Source organism: Diprion similis, chromosome 5 (assembly GCF_021155765.1).
Source record: "Diprion similis isolate iyDipSimi1 chromosome 5, iyDipSimi1.1, whole genome shotgun sequence".
In the NCBI taxonomy this organism is placed as follows: Eukaryota; Metazoa; Arthropoda; class Insecta; order Hymenoptera; family Diprionidae; genus Diprion; species Diprion similis.
In genome coordinates this window covers 2,644,680-2,668,145 of record NC_060109.1, presented here as the reverse complement: position 1 = coordinate 2,668,145, position 23,466 = coordinate 2,644,680, and the positions used below count along the sequence as shown (strand labels likewise).

Below are 23,466 nucleotides of genomic sequence, written 5' to 3'. Positions count from 1 at the left end.
AATTATGAGCGACTTTTCAAAATTCAAATTTTGAATCGAAACTTTCGGAAACTTATTTTTTTTTTTTTTTTGTCTATAAAATTATACCGTAACGAGAAAAATTTTTTCAAAAAAGAATCGATTTTTGACGATTTCTGACGTTTTAAAAAATGTGGAGCGACCTCTTAAAATTTTTTTTTTGTACTGTCCTTCTGGAGTGGGCACTTAAAACATTAAAAACTAACATTTTGTCACACGAGACTCAAAAAGAAAAAAATAGTCGGTTTTTTTGCGACACCCTAATGTATATTATAAATATATCTCGCCGCCACCGATGTGTCAGGAATCCAGGAATAATAATAATTATTGTTATTATAATCCACTAGCCTTTTTCAACCCCTTCCATTAACCGAAACCGAAAAAAAAACACATATATTCTCTACAGTTTTAAAAGACTATGAATATCAAACAAACTCACGCCATCCTAATACCAAAATATGAAGTTGAATGTAATAATTATACATTCATTAATTCCAGATCGTTATTAAAATTATTTATAAGGCCTAGTGCTTAAAGTGCGAAAAAATTTGCATATCTGTAATCTATTTGCAAATATTATAGTCATATTATTTACCTCGAAGACGATTTATTTGTACGCAAACGCAATGTTGGACAAATTATTTGTGAAAAGAAATAATCATGATTTATCAAAACAATGGAATATTGATTCGAAATAATGACTAGAAAGAATCTGATTATTGCATCGAATAAATTTATCGTTCAGCTAAAATTAAGATAAAATTTCGCTAATTAATCCCCGACGAAATTTGTGTCTAATTTTTTCTCCGGTTGTCTTCTTCGGTTATTAATAGGACACGATCGTTTATTACTACTACCCGCCCAGAGTCGAATATATACGGGGTATTCCACGCCAATTCGATCGGTGTTAAGTCCGACCATCTCAAAATCGTTTCATATTTTTTTCTAACATTCTACTCGGTAAAAAACGCGATCGGAATTTTTTTTTAAATTTTTTTATTCAACCGTTTATTTATTATAAATATTTGAAATCGATTGCAAATCCACATTTTTTTGGAATTTGAAAAAATTCTTAAAAATCCAGTGAATGACACAAAACACTCGTCGTTAAGGAAAACGTTGGCAGATTTTTTTTTTTCGATGTTTTTATCACCTAATTCGGGGTTTTGGCATTTTTAAACCCAAAATTATCTTTACTAACTCGAATTTTGGGTTTAAAATTTCTTTAATTCCGAATTAGGTGAAAAAAAAAGTCGAAGATAAAATTCGGCCCACTTTTCCCTCAACGGCGAGTGTTTTGCGTGATTCACTGGATATTTAAGAATATTTTCAGATACCAAAAAATGTGGAAATGCAATCGATTTCAAATATTTATGAGAAAAAAAAAAAAAAAAAAAAAACGGTTGGATGAAAAAATTTGAAAAAAAAAATTCTGATCGTGTTTTTTATCGAGTAAAATGTTAGGTCGAGTAGGCGTGGAATATTCCATACATATAACGCATGCCACCGTGAACGAAGAATCCGAGGTATGCCGTCGCCTCTGTCTCTGCTTTCAGAGGAATAAACTTTGTTGTCTGGTGGTGAGGAAATTAATTGCGAGGCTCAGCCAGGATCAAAGAGTCGCGAGTGTCCATATTGCGAGACGTGGGCACGTTATTAAGAGGAAATGTTCCGCCAAGCCCGGTCTGCGTGGTAGGTAATAGATTTTCACTGTATGGACGTCGCAAACTCTCAGGGGTTAAAATTTACTCTCAACGCCATTAATGCCAGGCTCTCCGTATTTTTTTTTTTTTTTTTTTTTTTTGTTTGGTTTTTTCAGATATAAAGTCTTCTTATCTACGATTATGTTTCTACTTCCTGCAACATCTTTCTGCGAATTTGTATTTATATACCTGCAACATATATATACATATATAATATCGCACGGAACTTATTATTCGCAAGTATGAAATATAAGATGGCGTTATAAAATTTCTTTTCATCTTCAAAAGGAACTGGCAACCTACGAACGATGACATGAATTTTTTTATTTTTGGTATTAAAATCTTTTCATCTATAACAAAGGTAAAAATAGCTATTTATGTGGCATGCCCGTAAACCGCCTGTTTTTTTGGCAAGGATAAAGATTTCAGGACGGGCTGAAGGCGAGCCGGAAGCGAGTACTGAAATTATCCGAGCCAAAAAACGGTTTACTGGCATGCCACATACAATATTTTTTACGGTATGGGAATTGAAAAGCAAAACGAAGAGTGAGGTTATGTCACGATCTGTTCGACGAAGCTACTTTATTCGGGCAGTTTGGGATGCGCACTTCGAACTGCGCATCAAAACTGCGGAATAAAGACTTTATTCCGCAACTTTGTTCGCTGCCGTATAAAGCGTCACTTTACGGAACGAAAACTGTCACAAAAAGTGGACTTTTCAATGCCCATGCCGTAAAAAAAAGATTTATTATACGCGTGGCGATTTTTGGTTACTTTTTTTTACATTCTCTTTATCAATCTCAAACGCGTTTCATTTTTTCGTAAAAATTACCTTCTTGATTTCTTTGTTTGAAAATTATTTTTTTTACGTGTGAATATTGTTCAAACTAGAAAGTTTAACACTGTTTCAATCTATCGAAAGAGAATTAAGTAGCTTAAATTGAATTAATTAATTAATGAGTTTCTTCTCATATTTCTTGTTATATTGATATTGTTCTTTTTTAGTTTGTTTTTTTTTTTCTTCTTCTTTATCCAGTACCGAGCTTCATGTAACAACGACACGACTAATCCACCCTTTGAACATATTCTGAATAAAACTTTGATCCAAAACCCCGGATGAGTATTTCTCTCCTCCCACACATGTGTGATCGGGGTTTCTGGTTCTTTCAGCATATGTAAACAGTTTACTTTCGTTTATTTTAACCGCGTTGCTGCGTCGCACAGCGTATTGGTATATGTCATTGGCGTATACCTAGTATAATACATAGGTATGTACGTACACTACATGTTCCGGGTTTTTGACACGTGGGACTTGACGAGTAGAATATGTAGTATGCAACACATGGACCAAGAAAAATAAAAAACATTCTGATCAACATGCTGGTTGTTGCCATATCTACTAAATGAAATTCACAGTCAGCATCAGGAATAAAAATCGTAAAAAGTGTACGTCGATGTATGTTCTGCAATGAATCGAAGCTTCTGTGAGAATAGCGGACACTGCTGGTCGCCATCTGGTGGCAAATTTCGAAAGCAATATTTTCACGAATTTGTATTTTATTGCATTAATATAATTATTCCAACTAATTCCAACTGCAAATGTAGTGGCCATCCTTTCGAAGATTGCAATACTGCAGATAGACAAGCTCAGATACTCGAAAAAGTGTATACGGGGCATTCCACGCCAAGTCGAGCACTTTCGAACCCGACCGCTTTCGATTTGATTAAAAGTTTTTTTTTTTTTTTTATCGTTTTCTGCCCTGTGAAAAACGTTGCTCAGAATTTTAACAAATTTTTTTTTACCCAACAAAAAAAAAAAGTTGTGCATTTTTTATGAAATAGTTATAGCTTTTAAAAAATTTGACTTATCGCGACTTTTTTTTCTGTAAATTTTTATTTTCAAATGTACTTTTTGTAAACAGAAAAAATTATTCGAACCTATCTATAACGGTTTTTTTTTTTTTTTTTTAGATTTTTGGAAGAAATAGAAAATTTCTCGCTGATTGCCATTTTTGATTTTCTTTTTCTCTTAATCGTATCAAACTTTGACAATTTCTGCAAATCCTCAAATTATTTCAGAGTGATGTTCTTTTGATTTCTATTTTCTTCCAATTGGGGAGAAATTTTTTTTTTTTAAGAAGCCTTATTTCTCGTAACACCATTCTGAATTTTTTTGAGGGTGTTTGGAGAACTTTCAAATTTGAAAAAAATAAATTAAGACAAAAATTTAAAGTGGCAATCAGTGTGGTGGAATTTTTTTTTTTTTTTTTTTTTTAGTAAATTTCGTATTCATGATTCGATGCAATTTTTAATAATCCGAAATTTCAGTACGAGTGAATAAGGACGAAGGGTTTCCCTGAGGCCAAGCAATAGGTTTAACAGAATGACGGAGAACGACGCGAAGATTTCCATAATAGACAAGCGGCACGCAATTCGCGATCAGAATTACAACAGCAATTAAGTATCTTGCCTAGCGACGATGCAATGTTTCGAACTCTGTCACGTAGCTAGCTGCGTTCACAGCCGGGTGGAAATTGCTAGTGAATAATAAATCGACGATTTCCAACGAGAGTCTAACGAGGCTCGATAGTAGATAGGCTGTTGAATTTAGTTGCCTTTTATTCAAATTCGAATACACTTCGTGTCTCTTATACACGTGCGTAAGACTAACGAGAAAATTACAGGAAGTAGGCCATTATAGACCCGAGATCGCAGGTAAAGATGGCCAACTTTTTAAGCGTTTAGCTAATTAGCGAGCAGATAATTTTTAGTTACTACATATGTCGTAATTACCAAACCGAATGTATCTGAATGTCATAATTCATTGTCCGTTTGTATGATTTTGGGATTATTTTATCGAGATTGTAATCGAAGTGCAATGAAGAATTGTCTATTGCAAATAATGATTAGTAGGTATATATATATATATGAATTACCTTACAGCTTAGCTTAATAGAGAATTTTGCAAATTTTCCGCCCTCTCGAGACCATTATCTGCGAATAGCTGCGACGAAACTTTGTTAATTATTCTGCATGAAATTTTATTTACTTAATTACGTTGGATAATTCATTATCATCTTTATACTCACACCATATATTGTATATATATATATATCATCTACGATGATATACTGCTTGACGTAATTGGGTCTTTGCGTGAAAGATTTGCATTTGTGCAAAAAGTAGAGAATATTAACGATGCGATAGTTGGTCGTATTTTTTCCACTATCTAATAGAATCGAAACTAAAGCAAGTACAAATTATTGAGAATCAGAATAATTAGTTTCTCATTTAATTACTTACAGTTTGCATGACTTTAGTGGTTTTAAAAAACTTGTGAAACTACTGTGTAAATATGCCATAAAAATTTCAAAGATCCTATTAATTTACTACAGAAATCTGGTATGAAAATTTTTACAAAACTATAAAAAACATACAAAATTTTATGAAAATTTTCGTCGAGATTGAAAGTATTATGGAAACGCCCAAAACACCCATGAAAATTCTATCACTTTGCTTTTTTCTATCACAAATTGTGTCACCTGAGAAAATGTTGTTTTCCAAAAAATAATGCTACACAAAACAGAAGAAAAAAAAAAAAAAAAAAAAAAGAAAAGAAATGTCTGTAATTGCGTTAAATGTATCGATCTGATCCTGAAATGGAATTTTATCGCGTACATTTGTAATTGTACCAAAAGAGATAATACAAAATGCTGAAATTTGAATGGGATAAGAATATTTCAATTTCGTATTTGAAAAAATCAGCTGCAGATGATTTTTCGCCTTTTTTATCAACGCGAAGCTTACAGAGAAAGAATAAAAAACAAAAGACATATAACAATTACCGATTAATTGCATCGATAAAGTGCGCGCTCGGCGAAGAGTTATTGAACCATGTGATAAGTTTTGCACCAGTCTTTGTGCAGCCATGTACTATACCTACATCTCATAAGAGCCCGTGTAGTTTCTCTTGTCCATATAGTCAGTCAGTGTCTTTATGCTCTGGGTCGATTTTTATCTCCGAGTTGAAGGTCTTTCGCGCTTTTCTTCTTCTCCGCTGTCAAGGTCTCTACTACACTTCTACTTTCGCCGGTCAGTGAACCGATGTTTTTGCTCGCTGCTTAACAAGGCCATTTACCGTCACGTATATAATCCAAGCTCCAATTCTTCGCGATGTTCGACTACCAATCAACTAGGTTAAAGGTTACTTACTGCTCGACTAATTCCTTGCCATGAATTGAACACGAGGTCAAAAGAGAGAAGAGAAAATCTATCAGGAAGATGGTCTTCGAAATGGAAGCGAGAGCTTTGAAAGAAGCAATTTGTTGCGTGTCATTCCTTCGTCCAATAACACGAATGGATCCTGATACGATATGCTGGTGGTTCGTTTTGGTGGACGGTGATGTGACCCTTTCATCGTGTTCGGTGTATTATAACCGAACACCTTTCGGCTCCTCGAGAGACTCGGAGAAGATTGACTCGAGATGTTGGAGAATAGAGACCTACCTCAACACAAAAGATTCCACTTGAGTAGAGCCCCTTTGGAGATAGAGAAACGGTACCTGGTGCATACAGGACTCCATTGTACGACCGAATTGTGATGATTGTTACGGTAATATCACGTCGATTTCATTACTTGATTCACATTTCAATCCCTGCTGAGGAATCTCCATTATTTTCAACAACGAACTATCGTATGTAGGTGTATACCTGTACACGAGAAATAGTAAACTTTTGATGTCATATTCACAGATATTATCATCGTGACGTTTTTCACAACAGTTATTGGTTCTAAAGAAAAGTGTCTAAACTCATAACTCATGTTATAAACTGCAACTGAGGTTTCTGAAACACAGAAGTTTGCTTTCTATGAGAAAATCGTGAGATATTGGACATTGAAAGAGATTCAAAGGATTCTTTTGGCAGTTTAAATTTATCGCTCATTCACTTTCTTTTCCTCTTTCAAGTATATCTTTTTGAATCATGACTAGACACATTTTGCAGAATTCTAAAATCCTGTGAACTCCGGTCTGGTGACGACAGCCGTAAATACAGTTGTACACTACGCCTACACGTTGCTGTGCATGCCAGATAATACCTGGCAGATAGGTAATGGCGTTAGTTTCTAGCACCGCTAGTATTTCTGAGATAGGTATATACCGCAGCATCATCCTCAGCATGCAAAGTCAACGGAGCCTACATGCAGTTTTAGACTGTTGAATCTCGAAAGGGTAGAATAGCTATTTATGTGGCATGCCTGTAAATCGCCTGTTTTATTTGGCAAGGATAAAGATTTCAAGACGAGCTCAAGGCGAACCGGAAGCGAGTCGGAAGCGAGTACTGAAATTATCCGAGCCAAAAAACGGTTTACGGGTATGCCACATACGATAATTTTTACGGTATGGGCATTGAAAAGCAAAACGAAGAGTGAGGTTATGTCGCGATCTGTTCGACGAAGCTACTTTATTCGGCAGTTTGGGATGCGCACTTCGAACTGCGCATGAAAACTGCGGAATAAAGACTTTATTCCGCAACTTTGTTCGCTGCCGTATAAAGCGTCACTTTACGGAACGAAAACTGCCACAAAAAGTGGACTTTTCAATGCTCATACCGCAAAAAAGAAATATGAAGGTAAGGCACATTATTCTGTATGAAACCCCTCGAATAATTTTTAGACATAACGATATAAGTTTTAAGATCAAACCTCGAAGTTACAGTAATACAAGTTCAAGCCGAAAACAAATGAAACCACTCAAGAATAAGCAGTGTAAGTCATGAATCGCCTCGTCATATTGACACTGTTTCAAACTCGTAACGTTATGGTAAAAATAGAGGGATAAATAGGTCACCACACTATCAATTACATCATCACAGTTTAAACGCAAATGAATCATAATGGTGGTTCTTAAGTAGTTGAGAAATCGGATATATCTGTTGAATTCGGTCAGATGTTCAGACGGTCGTATATTTGTCAATTAAAAATTGACCCTCGCAAAGATGATGACGATACCTACGAAATTGACAGAACACATTTGAATACCGACAATTAGCAACGTTTTTCCGCAACGGGTAATTGTACTTTATTAACCAATTCCTAATGTCCAAATATAATATTTATGAATCGTTTCCTTCTGCTCGGACAACTGTAGATCATAAATTGATACTCTGGATTACTGTTAAAACTGTCGTGGACGAGTGCCAGACAGCTGCGTCCCCAATAGTTGTTTTCGTCATCCTTGGACCCCGGAAAAACGTGTGGAAAACGTACTTCACAATTGTGAATCGTAATTCAAAAGCTTTAAACAGGCTACTGATGACCACAGTAACGATTTTTGACATTTACGCTTGAATCACTGGTAAGTTTGTGAATCATGAGAATGACTATAGGACTATTTTTCGTCTCTATTACTACCAACGAAACCTTCCTCAATTTTATAGATAACACGTGCACACCTTTTCCTTTCAACCATTGCTACTCTGAGTTGAAAACTGGATCGGATTGATTTAAACATATTTCCGAAGTGAAATTAAATTGGCTACGCCACTGCAGCGGCTGGTGTCCAGTAGTATTGAACACTATCACGGTGTCCGACATTGCGCCGAAGTTTGTTTGCAGTCAGTACACATGAACAAGTCAGATAAAAGTTTAGTCCCGAGCCCATGGGGAGAAAGATTGCATTTCTGTCCACGGACTGTGTCCGCGAGTCGAGCTAACTCGAAGAATCAAGGCACCGAGGTGCCAAGAGTTCGCCTCTGGTTCTTGGGTTGTAAACATGCCCTGCGAGGCGTTCGAAATGTACCTTTATCTGGAAATACGCTCTCCTCGACTTTGAACAAGTAATCACAGAATGGAGAGATTTTTAGCGGTACCATAGATTCGTTTTTTAGATAACATTTCATGTCTCTGATTTCAAACGACATCACGATTTTGAGGACCAAAATGCTGGGGCTAAAAAACTAGAATCATCAATCCATTACAAGTCCATAAATTCATCCATGGTCCGTAGTTCATCAGCCCTTATCAAATTGACCTCGAAACTCACAACCATGAGCAGCTAACTAAGCTAAGACGATGTGATCGTTACTTTTTTCAGTAACAATGGGTTCGATACGTTGTATTTGTGGTTTCTTGAAAAACCCAAGCATGGTACAATCAGTCCAAATATCAATATGTCCTGGAAAATATCGAAGGATGCCAATCAGGTCCTGACTACTGTTCCGGTGGAATTCTAACCAGGACTCGATCAGTTTGCCGAATATATGGTTGCCATAAACGCGTCTGACATGGTCCCCGTTGAGTATCGGGAATGCCTCGACAAATTTCTTATACCGAGGACGTGAGTGTACAGAAAGAGTGAGAAAGAGAGAAGCGAGAGAGAGAGAGAGAGGGAGTTGGTCACAGCGTTCGATGACCTTAAAATGCATTATATACGAAGGAACACCTCGACGACGTCACGAGGAGGGCTCAACGCAACGAGTGAGAATTCAGTGTCCGTAACCAGTTTACTGCATAATCAAAAAATTCTTTTACCCATAGGCATGCACGAAAGCCTCAAGTTTTATATTTAATGACCCATGGTGAACAGTGACACCTGTTATCCCAAGCTGTGTTGAATCATTCGGAAATCTTGTTTTACAACGAATCGTTAATCACGTGTTTAATCGTCTACAGCCTGAGAATTGAGCCTCAGAATTATGAGCATTGGTCGAAAAGCGGTGAACCGAGGAAAAGACCTCGCCGATTCCGTGTGTGTCATTCCCACATATGTATGTATATGTCTACATTTAATACACAGTCAGTTTATCTCACGCTGTTATGAAATATCCTCATTCCTTACGCAATTTTTCTGCGAATTTTCAGTTTCCGGTGAAGATTTTTCAGACGAAGTTACTTCACTGTTCGACCGCCGTATTATGCTTGTCGCCAACCTCATTTCGCGGTTTCTTACAACCCGTCCAGAATGCTTCACAAGCTTCAAACTGGTCAGTTTCCCGCAGTGGCTAACGTCTCTTTCCACAGTTTCTTACCGAGTCATAATTCGTTTAGTAATCAAACTGTGATTGCTAAACATAATTGTCTGGAAAAACAGCGCGAGCATTGCACAATATCGTTTATAACGAAAGAGGACATCAGACAGGCGTGGGTTCCATTTGTACCCACCACACACATAACCATGAGAGACCATCGTGGGCGAAACATTGGTCGAAAATGCCAAGAAACGCAAACCTTTCGCTGGGTTTTACTTTTATAATACAGCACAATTTATATCCCATGTATAACCAAAGTCTGTGAGCCTGTATGATCAATCCAATCAGTCAGATAAATGGTTAATGGTTAGGACATTTTTACAAAGCTGCATGCGACGTTATTAGCTGCAACGATTGTAAGAAGGAATTGTAAATGCAAGGAATCGTTTTGCGCGTCACTATTCAGTCAACAGCTTCATCTGCATTCTCAGAATAAACATAGTGAAGCATTCACTGTACGATCTCACTCCAAGCACTTCAGTGTCTGCATTCACAGAGAGTTATCGTATCGCTGAGTTGAAGCTGACAAGTGGTCCAGACAAAGAATCTGCAGAAAGGTGGGTTAAGGTTTGGGGTTCGTTAATCGGGAATCTAATGAGTTCCCAGTAAGAGAGAGAAAGAGAGAGACTGACAGATTAACGAATCGTGAGTAAGGAGGTGACAGTTCAACGCACCTTTCTCGATACGGAATAACATACACGCATACAATGCATCGTCGACTCTTGGCCAGAATTATATTGCACTACCACGCGAGTTGTAAAGTGATCTACTCCCCTTCCCTGACTTCATTTTGTGAGAAATATGATACACCGAAGAAGAGCCTGCCTGCCTGTTTGCTTTCTTGCTTTCTTGCTTGCTTGCTTGCTTGCTTGCTGTGTCAGTGCGTTGTTAAATGCGTGCGTGAACATCGTGCCATCAAACCGTCATTCACCGTAATTTATCATCAAAAAGTGACAATCTAATGCCAATATCTTTCATTTGCAAGAAAGTTTGCAATTACAAGGATCACTGATGAGTTGTTAATATCACGATCATGGCAAGCAACTACACCCAAACCAGTTTCAAATTTTCACATCAAACCAGTTCCATCAAACCAAGTGATTTGAGATGACATCAGGCAAACTCACATCATTTAATTATAAAGTCCTTGATATTTTGGGCACGATTTTGGTTAACTTAGAACGAGTTTTACTGTAAGTTCGGTTGGATCAAAGAATACTTTAGCAGAATTAAAATCTTTACTATAGCTGTAAATATTGCGAAAGTATTTTAATATGCAAGGTAATCTTCCGCGTTCAACGAATCAGCCGTAGCACGTGTTTGGCAATTTATTTATTTTTTTTTTTTTTCCTCGTGTATCCTTATTTTCGCGTACACTCAAGTTGTTTATTTTTTCATACCCATCCTATTAAGAAGTCATTATTATTATGATTATTATGTTTTATTGTCTTTTACATATTTATATTATAATTATAGGGTACGAGACGGTACGTTGAGTTAATTAATGAATACCTAACATCATATCTCGAAAAAAAAATGAAAAAAATCAAAATCCTTTTGATGGAAAGTTAATATGTGCCAGAGGAACCATCAAAAAAGAAATTGAAATAAAAAGGAGTTTAATGAAAATACCATAAGACGACAGGATTAAACAACTATATACACATCCTGCACGTTAGGCATACACTGATAATATATATATATATATATATATATATGTGAGTATATCTGAACAGCGAGACGTGCGTCGGATTCTTTGGGCTGTTTTCGCTCACTTCAAAGAGATTAACAAAATCCCGACGTCTCATTACCGTAAACAATTATACAGGAATTATTTAACGACTCAGAAAAAAGAGTTTTTTTTTTTTAACAGACGTTGGTGTGCCGGTCAGTCAGTAAGTAAGTAAGTAAGTAAGTAAGTAACTCCCTCAGGGTCATCAGATAAGAAGAATGAACGAACGAATGAACGAATGAACGAATTCACTTGTCAAAATGAGAAGAGAAGATGAATTTCACTCGACAGCTCACAGCCGGCTGAGCCTGTCTTATCCTGTCAAAACGGCAACCCGATGTCAAGTAAGACAGTTCGGTTCGGCTTCTCGAATGTAAATTAACCGCCGATTAAAATATGTCTGCATAGCGATTCAACGAATCTAGATAACATTATACTGGACGTGTCTCACAAAGGAACTTACAACTCGTTTTATTGTTGACGAGTGAAACCGAGCAAGTCTAATTCCTCTGGTTATATAGAAAAACATGTTGTTCGAGAAAAAAAAAATCACCTTAAACGTGTAACAAAATTGTACGGATCGAATTTCATTTGACAGATATCACATCAAAGAGATAAAGAAAAAAAATGTCTACAGATTCAAAGAATTTTCGAGAAATTCATTTTCTAAATAAAAGAAACTATTTTAATTGTCAGATTTTTCAACCGTACAAAAATATTCATTCGTCTCGTTCACGAAGACTATTAGATAAAATTAAGCTCCGGTTGCAATTTCTGAACTTTCATTTTATATCCTTCAAAACTATATATAAATACAGACAGCATCAACGTCGTGCAGAATTTTTTTTCCTCTTTCTTTAATCTCTCATCTTCTTTTATACTGTTTTTGCTGTTGCTGTTTTTTTTTTTTTCTTTCTCTTCTCTTTTTATTTTGCTGAGAAGAATAAGATGAAAAAGGAAAGGGCCTTCGCGTAGCTGGACTTTGAATCTGCAGAGTCGGGATAGGATTGAAAAAGAAAAAAAAAAAAAAACGAGGTCCTGTCACCGTTTTGCATTCCTTTAATCTCGACAGTTGGAGGTGGATTCACCTGGTCAAGATCATTACACACACACACACACACACACACGTGATTCGTCTGTTGTTGTGACGGCAATTTCTCTCCGTTGTCTTTTATTGCACGCGAACTAATTCCAGCTAACGTTTATTTGCTAGTGAGGTTAACGGATTCCAGGAGCAACGTCAGGCTCACTTATAATTCGAATCCTCTGAACCGTTGAGGAAGAATTTTCACAAGCTTGTTTCAAAGGTGTTTCGTATGATTTTTTTTTTTTTTTTTTTCTTGTTCTACTCTTGAAAATCTCACGTCTGTGCAAATTTTTACTTTTTTTTACTTATCGTATTGTGTGTACTTGACGAATGAATTGTCTTCGTAGATCTAATACGAGATGAAATTCGGTAAATTATATCTTTATCGAATTAAAAACTTGTCGGGATCGTCGAATGGGCGGTAAAAAAAAAAGTTCGGAGAGCTTTTTCGAAGAAACCGTAATATTTTGTACAATTTGGAGTTAACGAAATTAATTGGAATTAAGGTAAAGTGGTAAAATAAAAATGAAAAATGGATTACAGAAAAGAAAGAAAAGAAAAAAAAACAAACAAACAAACAAATCGATCCGACTTCGTAAATATTAAGTCCTTAGATATATGTATAATGTATATGATAATTGCAGGATTTCATTTTACTTGTGACGAATTCTGCGTTCCGAACTGAAGTGCAAGAGTTGACGAAATTTGAAATTCGAATAGTTGAATTACGGATGCTATATGCGTAGTATAAACATCGTGGACAAAGTACACAAACAATATATATATATACATATATAAGAAGTATAAAAAGTCCCGAATCCTAACGACTAGTCACACCGCGATGTTCTCGGACAAGACTCACGTAGACGTTCTGGAGCCACAAGCGACAGCCGCGGTCTAGCAGAACAAAAAAAAAAAAAAAAAGAAAGAAAAAAGAAAAAAGGAAAAAAATTAAACCTGTGTTTGGTTTGCATGGCGTGTACTTTATAACCGTTGTAGGAGAAAAAAAACTACAAAAAGCTATACGAGTACATACAATATAAACATACTTAAAAATTTGATAAATTCCCATTAAGTAATATAAGTTATAAACACGAATATATATATATGAGGTATTCCATCCCAAGTGTGTAAGCCTGTGACCCTCACCCTCTCGGATTTTTTTTAAAATTTTTTTTATATGATCGCATTGAGCCTAAAAGACACCCTCATATTTTTTTTAGATTTTTTCAAACATCCCGTATATGAAAAAAAAAAAAAAAAAATTTCATAAAAAAAAAAGCCATTTTTTTTTAAATCTGAAAAAATTCTCAAAAAAACCGTGATAACATATAAAAAATTTTCAAGCTATCACCCGTAGTGGGCAGATTTTTTTAAATGTGTTTTACAAGCTATTAACGTTCACGAAATTCCAATAAATTCTCAAATAGCTCACCTTGAGCAGATATTGAATTTTTTCGGTACTCAAAATGAATTTTATATTATCAATTATGAGTTTTACATTCATTTTGAGTACCGAAATAATTCAATATCTGAGAGAATTTTTTACTACTCGATGAAGAACAAATTGAATAAACTAAACAAACTGATCCAACGTTTCACTAATCAGAAAATGTAAAATTGACAAAAATAATTTCTTACAATTTTAAAAACATTTTCAATCCATACTATGTAACGATACATCTGCAGTTGAATAATTGTTCTAACTTTCAGTAAGAATTTTTCAGTGACTATAACAAACGAAGTTTTACTTTATCGTTAGTGCATCAAGTCGCAGACATTGATTTGTATAAAACGTAGTCCAAATCCGTCCATCGCGTGTCTATTTCTCTTCTTGGCTCAGTTTTTTACCAAGTTCTTGCTTCGTCCTCGCCATCTTATTTCAACAGTCACAATCGCCGGCCCTTAAGGCTGAAAGTAGCAGACCGTGATCCACTAGCCGTGTCTTCTGCTAGGACTGCTCCTTATGAAAATTCCTAACGTTATCAATAAAAAATTGACCGAATATTGAAGCATTTAAGTCCCAGCTATTCGACTATCTTCCAGCACTGGATTATTACAATTTATTGGTTATTGCAATCTTTTCTAATCTTGTGTCCTAATTTACTGTAGTAGTGTAATGTAAAAAAAAAAAAAAAGAAAAGAAAATGCAATAATTTGTATAACAACTTGCTGTAAGTTGCCTTGCCTAAAGGCTTTGCTAGCTCAAAGCATAATAAAACTATATCTATCTATCTATATCTATCTCTCTCTTTCTCTCTCTCTCGCTCTCCTTATTTTTCAAATGTTCACCTATTCCAACGTGGCAACCTCGGCTAACGCACGCAAGGTACATTATATCTCTACGTCTTGAGAGTTACGCGAATAGGTATAAAACACAAGACACAGCATACCTAAGGAAAGCATGCAGCACATCAGCATCACGGAGATGCTAATTAATGCAAATTATTTTAAGAGGAAGACTTAAGGCTCTTGCTGGGAAAAACTGATATCTATATCTAACTGCATACCTATACATATATATATATATATATATATATATATGTACACATATATCCAAGGAGTGATTATCTAAGTGGCGAATAGTCTATGGTCTTCTAAAATGCAATGCGCATGCGCTAAGATCCGAGAGCAGTTGTTTCAATTTACCAGGGTGACCAACGTCATTAGTTCTATTTTTTCCACCAGATCACGCATTGAGCAAATTGACAATCCGAATATACACTGTTCGCATTCTGCTATAAAAATGTAGTATTTAATTGATATAAAAACTTGAAATCATCAAGTATTCAAAGTAAAGCAAACACGTTAGAACGTCCAGAATTTTCTTCATTTCTTTTTTCGCCCAACTCGTTTATTATTTCTTTTAGATACTGTGCAGACACGATACACCACACCTCAAGGATAGTAAAACCATATTCACCTACTATTATATACCAACCAATTACTTACTGATACATACATATACAATCAAGCCCGTGTCCTGCAAGCTTTAAATTATATGCTTAGACAAACTAATAATTGACGAATTGCGTGCAGGATTTTCACATGTCGAAATCATTGAATTTAATATTGGATGGATGAAGAGGAGAAAAATAAAATGTTGTTAAAGCCAAAACGAAAGTGAGAGATAGAGAGAGAGAGAGAGAGAGAGAGAGAGTGAGAGAGAACGTAATTTGTACCGCAATGTCTGACACATATTGCATTCATATTCATTGCATATGCAGTATAAATGCACCGTAAATGAGCAGCCGATCCGTGATTGGATTAATAGACGGTATAAGTATAAACTTAACTACACCTGTTCTCCGGACACGCGAGTATGATGATATAATAATATCTAGTGTAAAATATTTTCTATTGCATAATCATAAAAGTATAATTAATAATACATGGATCTTGAACGCGCGTGTTAACATCCGTTCAGGCGAACGAAGCTATTAATTAACGATCATTTTATTGAAGGAATGTGAAAGAAAAGAGACGAAGAAGGAGAAACGAGATCAACAACGAATTAAAAAAAAAAAATTGTCTTGTTATTTTGCGCCACCCTAACCTACACGAATAAGAGTAAAGTTAATCGAAAAATGTCGTAATGACGTCAGAGCCTGGTTTTCGGCGCCATTTTATCACCACATAACCTAAGTTTGAAATTTTAATGGAGACAAATCACAATTCTTAAGCTTACTAATTACTCATGTCACATAAATTAGTTAAACACAATCAATAATGTACCTGTTCCACTCTATCCATACGCGAAAAATCACGATCAACGATCAGCTGTCAGCCAATCGTTGCATTAGTTTAATTCTTTCTCACTAGATGGCGCATTTCAAAGTGAGAATCCCAATACCTGTGCAAATGTGTGTATTCGTGTATTAGGAAACATAGAGGTGTTGAGAAAAATAAAAAATAAAGATCGCGTATATGCAAATCGTTTCGTATTTCTTGCTGATTGTATATACATATATAGACTATACACACAGGTTTAGAAATTGAAAATAAATTTGAAAAGATGAAGGAAAAAAAATGCAATACACGTAGTCATAGACTATACACGTGCGGTGTATATCGTACGTACCAAGCGCGTATTATACCTCCATGACATGTAATATGAATTTGCTTACTCCAGGATCTTTCTTAATTCGGAGAGACGAAGGTGAGGACGAACAAGTCAAGGCCGAAAAGTTCTTGCTAATTTCAGAGTTAAGGTCGTTGAATTCACTCGTCGCTTACCACCACGTGCTATCGTAGGAATTGTACGCGGAAATATGAGAAAGTAAACAGCCAAGTGGATACAAAAGAAAAAATGGAGATTTTTTTAACAAAAATTTGGACACTTTTTCATAATTTTATCGTCAAAATAGACGTACGTTGATTATTCCTCATATTATTAAATATGCAATATGTATTCAGAATAATGTATTCAGAAGCTAAACAGATTACTCTAAAAATTCAAAAATTGAAACACAGAAGATTGGATGTTAATGCTTCATTTCAAATTGCTTCAATATTGTTCAAAATTCGACAGATTTGATCGATTTTATTATTCAAGTAGTTTCGAAGAGATCTTAGTAGCTTAAGAATATCTATCAACTCGAGAAATACCAGATGTGCGATTACATTGTAACGAAATTATTAAAAACTGTCGATTTTTAACCTACCGAAGATCTTTAAACAAAAGAAAATAAAATTAAATTAAATTAAGTATATACATATAATACATCAGAATAATTTTTTTCTAGGACGATTTTTATTTTCAGAGTTTTATGATCTGGTCTAATTTTTTATAAACAATTTTCATCGCAAATTAACGACGTAAGTCGTTCTCGCAATGAAGTTTTTGCAACCAAAATTTGCAAATTAATTTTACATCTCACGTCGTAGATCTATCCAAGCGTATCATAACTCTCACTATCGAATTTGTAAATCCTGTCAGAATTGCTGTAGATTTGACTCCAAAAAAAGTGCTATCCATTGTATATTTACCACAGAAGTCGTAAATCTGCAGTGAGATCGAGAGTTAAAAATTTTTTTCGCAAAATTGTCTGACTCTTTCCGGAATCATTCGCAATTTCTCTCTCTCTCTTCAGAACGTTGGTGATTTTCAACAGTGTCCACAAAGAAGCGGATGAATAATAATAAAAAATGACGTCAACTCTGCGAAGCCGGACCTAAAATCTAACGTTCCAAAGGGTCCTCCTCACGCGTCTCGACATGCTTCGCGAGTTAGCGCACGCGCACGCGCACGCGCACACGTATGTAAGTGTTCCGCTAGATTCCTCGCATAATTTGCAAAATTTGTGGACTACTATATATACATATTCACACGAGCAACTAATGGGAGAAGAATTGGTGGTACCGTCGGTGTAAACGATTCCAATTAGCACGTGTCCTCGGCGCGGATCATAGAGACTCAACAGCAGGTTGCCTGCGTGTGTATATGGTTGTTGTAATATGTCATACATATATAGCTACGTATGCGCATATATATGTATACTTGATATGGAATTAACGGTACATGAGATCAACGTCGTGTCGCGTTATTAGCGAGCAGCCTGAAGTGTAAAGAGTGATTGTGGAAGACAGCCGTTCGCCGCATGCTGCACAGGTATCATTATAGACGTGGGTACATGGTTAGTAGGGTGTCGAAAAAGAATCGACTGTTTTTTTTTTTTTTTTTTTTTTTTTGAGTTCGTGTGACAAAATGTTAGTTTTTCATGTTTTAAGAGGCCACTCCGAAGGACAGATGAAAAAAAAAAAATTTTTTAAGAGGTCGCTCCACATTTTTTAAAACGTCAGAAGTCGTCAAAAATCGATTTTTTTTTTTTTTTTCGTTACGGTATAATTTTATAGACAAAAAAAAAATAAGTTTCCAAAAGTTTCGGTTCAAAATTTGTATTGTGAAAGGTCGTTCATAGTTTTTTTTTTTAATTTTTTGGTGCGTTTCTTTAGATCTTTTCGAGCGACCTTTTAATATTCATATTAAAATTTCATATACATTTTTTTCCTTTAATTTAGTGAGAAAGAATCGATAACAATACACCACGACATGAATTAAAAATCAAACAAAATACTGAGAGATATAATTTTTTTCATTCAATTTTTTGACGATTTTTGACATTTTAGAAAAATTTGGAGCGACCTCTTAAAAATTTTTTTTTTTCCGAGCTGTCCTTTGTAGTGGACTCTTAAAACATGAAAAACTAACATTTTGTCACACGAGACTCAAAAAAAGAAAAATAGTCCGTTTTTTTGCGCCACCCTAATGGTTAAGCAGATAGATAGATGATGTGTGGTATGTGCCACGCAGTCTGCAGGCGTGACTGTCGTAAGCCTTCTTCGATTTCTTTTTGCTCTCACATGCTTCTGCCTGTTTGCTCCTTTTTCGCTAATTTTTCAAAGCCCTTTTTTTCAAACTTTTTGTCAGTTACTTGTGCACGAGAAAAGCACATCATCTACGAATAAGTACTGGCACGTGAGTATCAATGTGTACAAATTCTTATTGTGCTCTACTTGTTTTTTTTAATGCAGAAGAAAATGGTTATCAGTTTATATGTGAGCTATTCCATGCGGTTTTGAATGGTCAAAAAGTTGTCAACTCTGTGGGAAAAAAATTTGAAATTTTATCTAACTATTTAACTTATTCAAAATTTTGTTGAACGTGTTTTTTTTTTTCTTAAGCTTTTTAACATTTTTTTAATCGTATGCTTTTGAGATATAACGGTACTTGGAAAATTTTGAAATTTTGAAAGACTTATAAAAATGCGACCCAAATATTTTGAAAATAATTACACTACTCTCTTTCGTATAATTAAAGAATTTGACAAAATTGAAATTTTTTATGTATACTAATTCTAATAGTGGGTTGATTTTTCTTTCCAGCAAAAAACCGTATAATTAAGGTGGCGTAAAAAAACCGACTGTTTTTTTTTTTTTTTTTTGAGTCTCGTGTGACAAAATGTTAGTTTTTGATGTTTTAAGAGCCCACTCCAAAGAACAGATCAAAAAAAATTTTTTTAAGAGGACGGTCCAAATTTTTTTTAAATGTCAAAAAGAAGAATAGATGAAATAGATTGAAAAAATGCATGGATCTAGAACAGTTCAAGTGAAATTTGTGCAAACGATTTCCTCATAACTGAGAACCAGTAGACACTAGAAAATAAAAAAATAAAATAAGAAAATTCAAAGATCGAATAATTTTTTTTTCGATTAACCAAAAACATACTAAAACAAACTGATCAATCCCGATTGCATTGCGAAGATTTGCCTAACTTCGAAGAACTATTTTTTAAAGTTCAAAAAACTGTAACAAAAGTAGTTAAGTATACATATATACATGAAAAGTATAAATAATAAAAAGAGTACAAAATTATCAGAAGACTCGGGTAGAAACAAACGAACAACACGTGATACCGTCTGTCTGCTGACGGAGGTAGAAATCCGACTCTTACATCTAAACGCACCACTTTGTTAGAATAGTCGTAACGCGTGCAGGGCCGTCAGAAACGAACGGTTCTCTACTTACGGATACAATTTGACTTTTACTATACATTATATTATATTAAATATATATGCTATCGATGAATCATCGCGTCACTGTGTGTGTTCAATAATGCAAATGTCACACCTTGCTGTTTTGTGTATTGCGTGTATATATTACTTGAACGTAAAGTAAGCAGAAATTCTATTCCGGTAGTTGTCTCTTTTCTTTTTTTGTTTTTTGTACACTTTGTTTTCCCTCCTTGAAAATACACAGAGAAATATATTATACTGGAGTCGATATTATTTGATTTTCACAAAAAAAAAAAAAAGAAAAAAAGTCGTAGCTGAACTAATTGTCAAAAGTTTCAAAATCCGAGTTTCTTCGTCTGTTCATATATAAGTTTTGTGAAAAAAATTTATCTTGAGAATAATTTGAGAAAAATAAGAAATCGTCGTTCACCTGGAAATGGTGATTCTGATGAGAAGAAAACCGTTATGCAATCAGACAACGCAAACTACCGGCTTCAACGTGTGGTTGACACATCGCCTTCGGGAAGCTTGACGACCTTGTAAGGCTAGATTGCAACTTGACGCTAAAGTCCATATTAGCTCTATTACAGTAAGCATCAATACTTACGCGTTAGTCAAATATCACTCGCCGCGTACTCGGTGTTCACGTTTCTCTATCTTTTTTCCTCTATTTCACTCTCTAACACATTTTCAGAAGAGCAAATTATTCCGATGAAGGATTGCAGTTTGTTTATTTCTGTGAATAACTCTCTGATCAGTTCCTGCTGATCAGTGGACTTGCAATAAAATATGAATCTGCATATTTCAAATTTGAGGTTAAGAGTCGTTGAGAAAGGAATAGAGAACAGTGACGAGGAACGAAGACGAAGATTCTTCTAAAGAGTTTTGGAGCACGTGCAGGTATAACTGATAAAACGACATACTTATGAACCAACCTCCGATGACTCCAACAAGTCGTACGAAGAGGATGAAACAATACTGAAGCGACAGTCGGAATGTGACAGCCGATGGGAATAATGGGAGGCTGGTAATGGAGGCCTTTGTCAAAACGATGAAATTGTGCCGTTTCATGAAGGCATCCATAATTGCTGTCCAGTGTTCACTTTGACGTACATGCTTTCGAGATAATAAGGATGAAGCCCTTTGTCGCTCAGGACCAAGTTATATCTACTCTTGAAGAAGCCGAAAGCTTCAAGGAACGACGTAGCTGCCCTTTTAGCTCCCTCTTATCGCTTCGTTCGGACTTCGGAATTCTGACTTATACATTAGCAGCACTAGGAAACGCTTGAAAACACGAAATGGACCTCAAGACAATGGATCTGGATCACGGTCTTGAGTCGGGGAATGGAGCGATATGAAAATTCGTTACCTACACTTGAGTAACACTCACGAGGAAATGATGATCCTTATACATCTTCAATTTTAAACATTATATACAGGTGATGACTTGATTGGGTGTAAGTCAAAGTTGAGTTTATGCATTAAATCGAATGGTCGAAGCTCCGAATCGAGCCCCAAATGGTCAAAAAATTATGAATTATGGTAAAAACTCTGAAATCTTTGAAATTTTAACTATAGTATTGTTATTACATTTGTTACCGACCTTTCACGCATGCCGGTAATTTTTTACCGACATTACACGCATGCATTACCGGCATGCCCGAAATGTCGGTAACAAATGTTGCCAAAATGAGATTTCGGTGTTCTTCATAATCGAAAACCAGATCAGCTGCCATTTCATCATTTCACCATCAAATCTCATGGGACTGGGCTCAAAATGTGTGTTTTATCACCGCCGAGTAGCATAATACGGGAGATTTCGATCCATTCAGTGCAACTGTGAAAATTTGGCCAATTTCTGTGGGTGGTAACCAACCTGTAATTTTTTTTCCAAATTTTGAAAAAGTAAAAAGACGCTCCACTTTTTGCCAAAATAAGGCATTAACTGCCCAAGTTTCACTCTGATCGCTTGAGCGGTATAGGAGTTTTTCTTCCCCGCGTTTTCGAGGTGTACGACGCTTCTTTATAAGCACCTCAACGCAAACAATCGAAAAATGGACAAGAAACTCACCTTTGTTGGTCAAGTCTCCGGCCTCCGAAGAAGTCTTTGGTTTCACGCCAAAGCGGTGCTGCGGTCGATCGAAGGCGATGGAAGAAGATCCAGTGACGATTTCCGGTGGTCGACTACCGTCCCGTTCCTCGTACAACTCGCGGCCTTGAGGCGTGACCGTTTCGTTGCGAAGGTCGCGGTGCTTGGACGGTCCCGAAATGGTACCGGAACGAACACCGGTCCAAAGAATCACGAGGAGAACAACCAACAGCACAATTGCGACACACGCTGCCGCGGTTGCAGCGCGTCCCAAAAAACGCGACATCGTAACGTTTTTTCGCGGTCGAAATTCGCACTGATTGTTCGAAAACTTGAAGCACTTTTTAAGATGGATATTAGCACTCGACGAATTCACTGATTTTTCCGTCAGTTTTAGTCGGTTTAAATATTTTGTTACTTCGATTTCGAAAGATCAAGCTACTTCACGTGTTGTATCGTATAAATATACGTGAATACCGTTCGTTTGTCTATTTTTAATACTGCTGCAACAGCAGCAGCTTGTTTAACGCGAACTACAAGATTATCGGCAGTATTGTAAAATGGCACTGATTGTACGATATTATTAATGGCAGTGTAATATCGGGTGGATTGGATACTCAAAGCTTTGTTTCAAATATATCTACGATAGTGCAGCGATATTTGGAGGGCATCCAAAAGGGATGTAACCTCAACGGAAACGTTCGGAAAAATTCTCGCTGTTTAAATAAACTTGATCTTAGAATACGGAATGACTTTTCGCAATGATTTTGTTGTACCAATAACCGCAAATTTAAGTGTATCAGCCTTGCCAAAAATGGTTAAAGGCGTATTCTCGCACCGTGACAGTAGAGTTCGACATTTTCGATGATGGCTTCGACTTATTGATCCAGATTTGACTTCTACTAATCCCGAAAACTTGGATTTCCGATTACTTACTAACCGATTAACGAAACCCGATTTAAAGAGTATAACTCTGCTAAGCTACACGCCGAAATCGGTCCGAAACCTCGACTCTCGGTGTGTCGATTAATTCTTCTCGCACACCCTGCTCGAGTACTCGGATATGGTGTTACACCTGAAACATAAAAGTTAAGAAAATTAAGATTAATGGCTGTTGGGGATAAGCGATAACGATATAATCGTAGGTCGATAAAAACAAAGTGGTTAAAAAATTTTTTTTTTTTGCGACAGAACAAAGAGAATCTATTTTTTTTTTTTGCAAAATTCTACATCTTATCCTGATCCATGATGTAGCCGCCGTCGAGAGAAATCCAACGAGCTCCGACTCGCTAAT

The 23,466-nt window shown here is 35.9% G+C and overlaps 1 protein-coding gene across 1 annotated transcript in view; it reads right to left on the bottom strand.

The window, feature by feature from the left end:
• The window catches only part of LOC124406410 (A disintegrin and metalloproteinase with thrombospondin motifs 9), a 172,114-nt gene that overhangs the window by 131,713 nt on the left and 16,935 nt on the right, over nucleotides 1-23,466 (bottom strand). Inside the window, exon 2 of the mRNA XM_046881818.1 lies at nucleotides 22,155-23,247. Within this exon, the coding sequence (XP_046737774.1) occupies nucleotides 22,155-22,458 (304 nt within the window). The 5' untranslated portion in view covers nucleotides 22,459-23,247. The remainder of the gene's footprint in view (nucleotides 1-22,154; nucleotides 23,248-23,466) is intronic.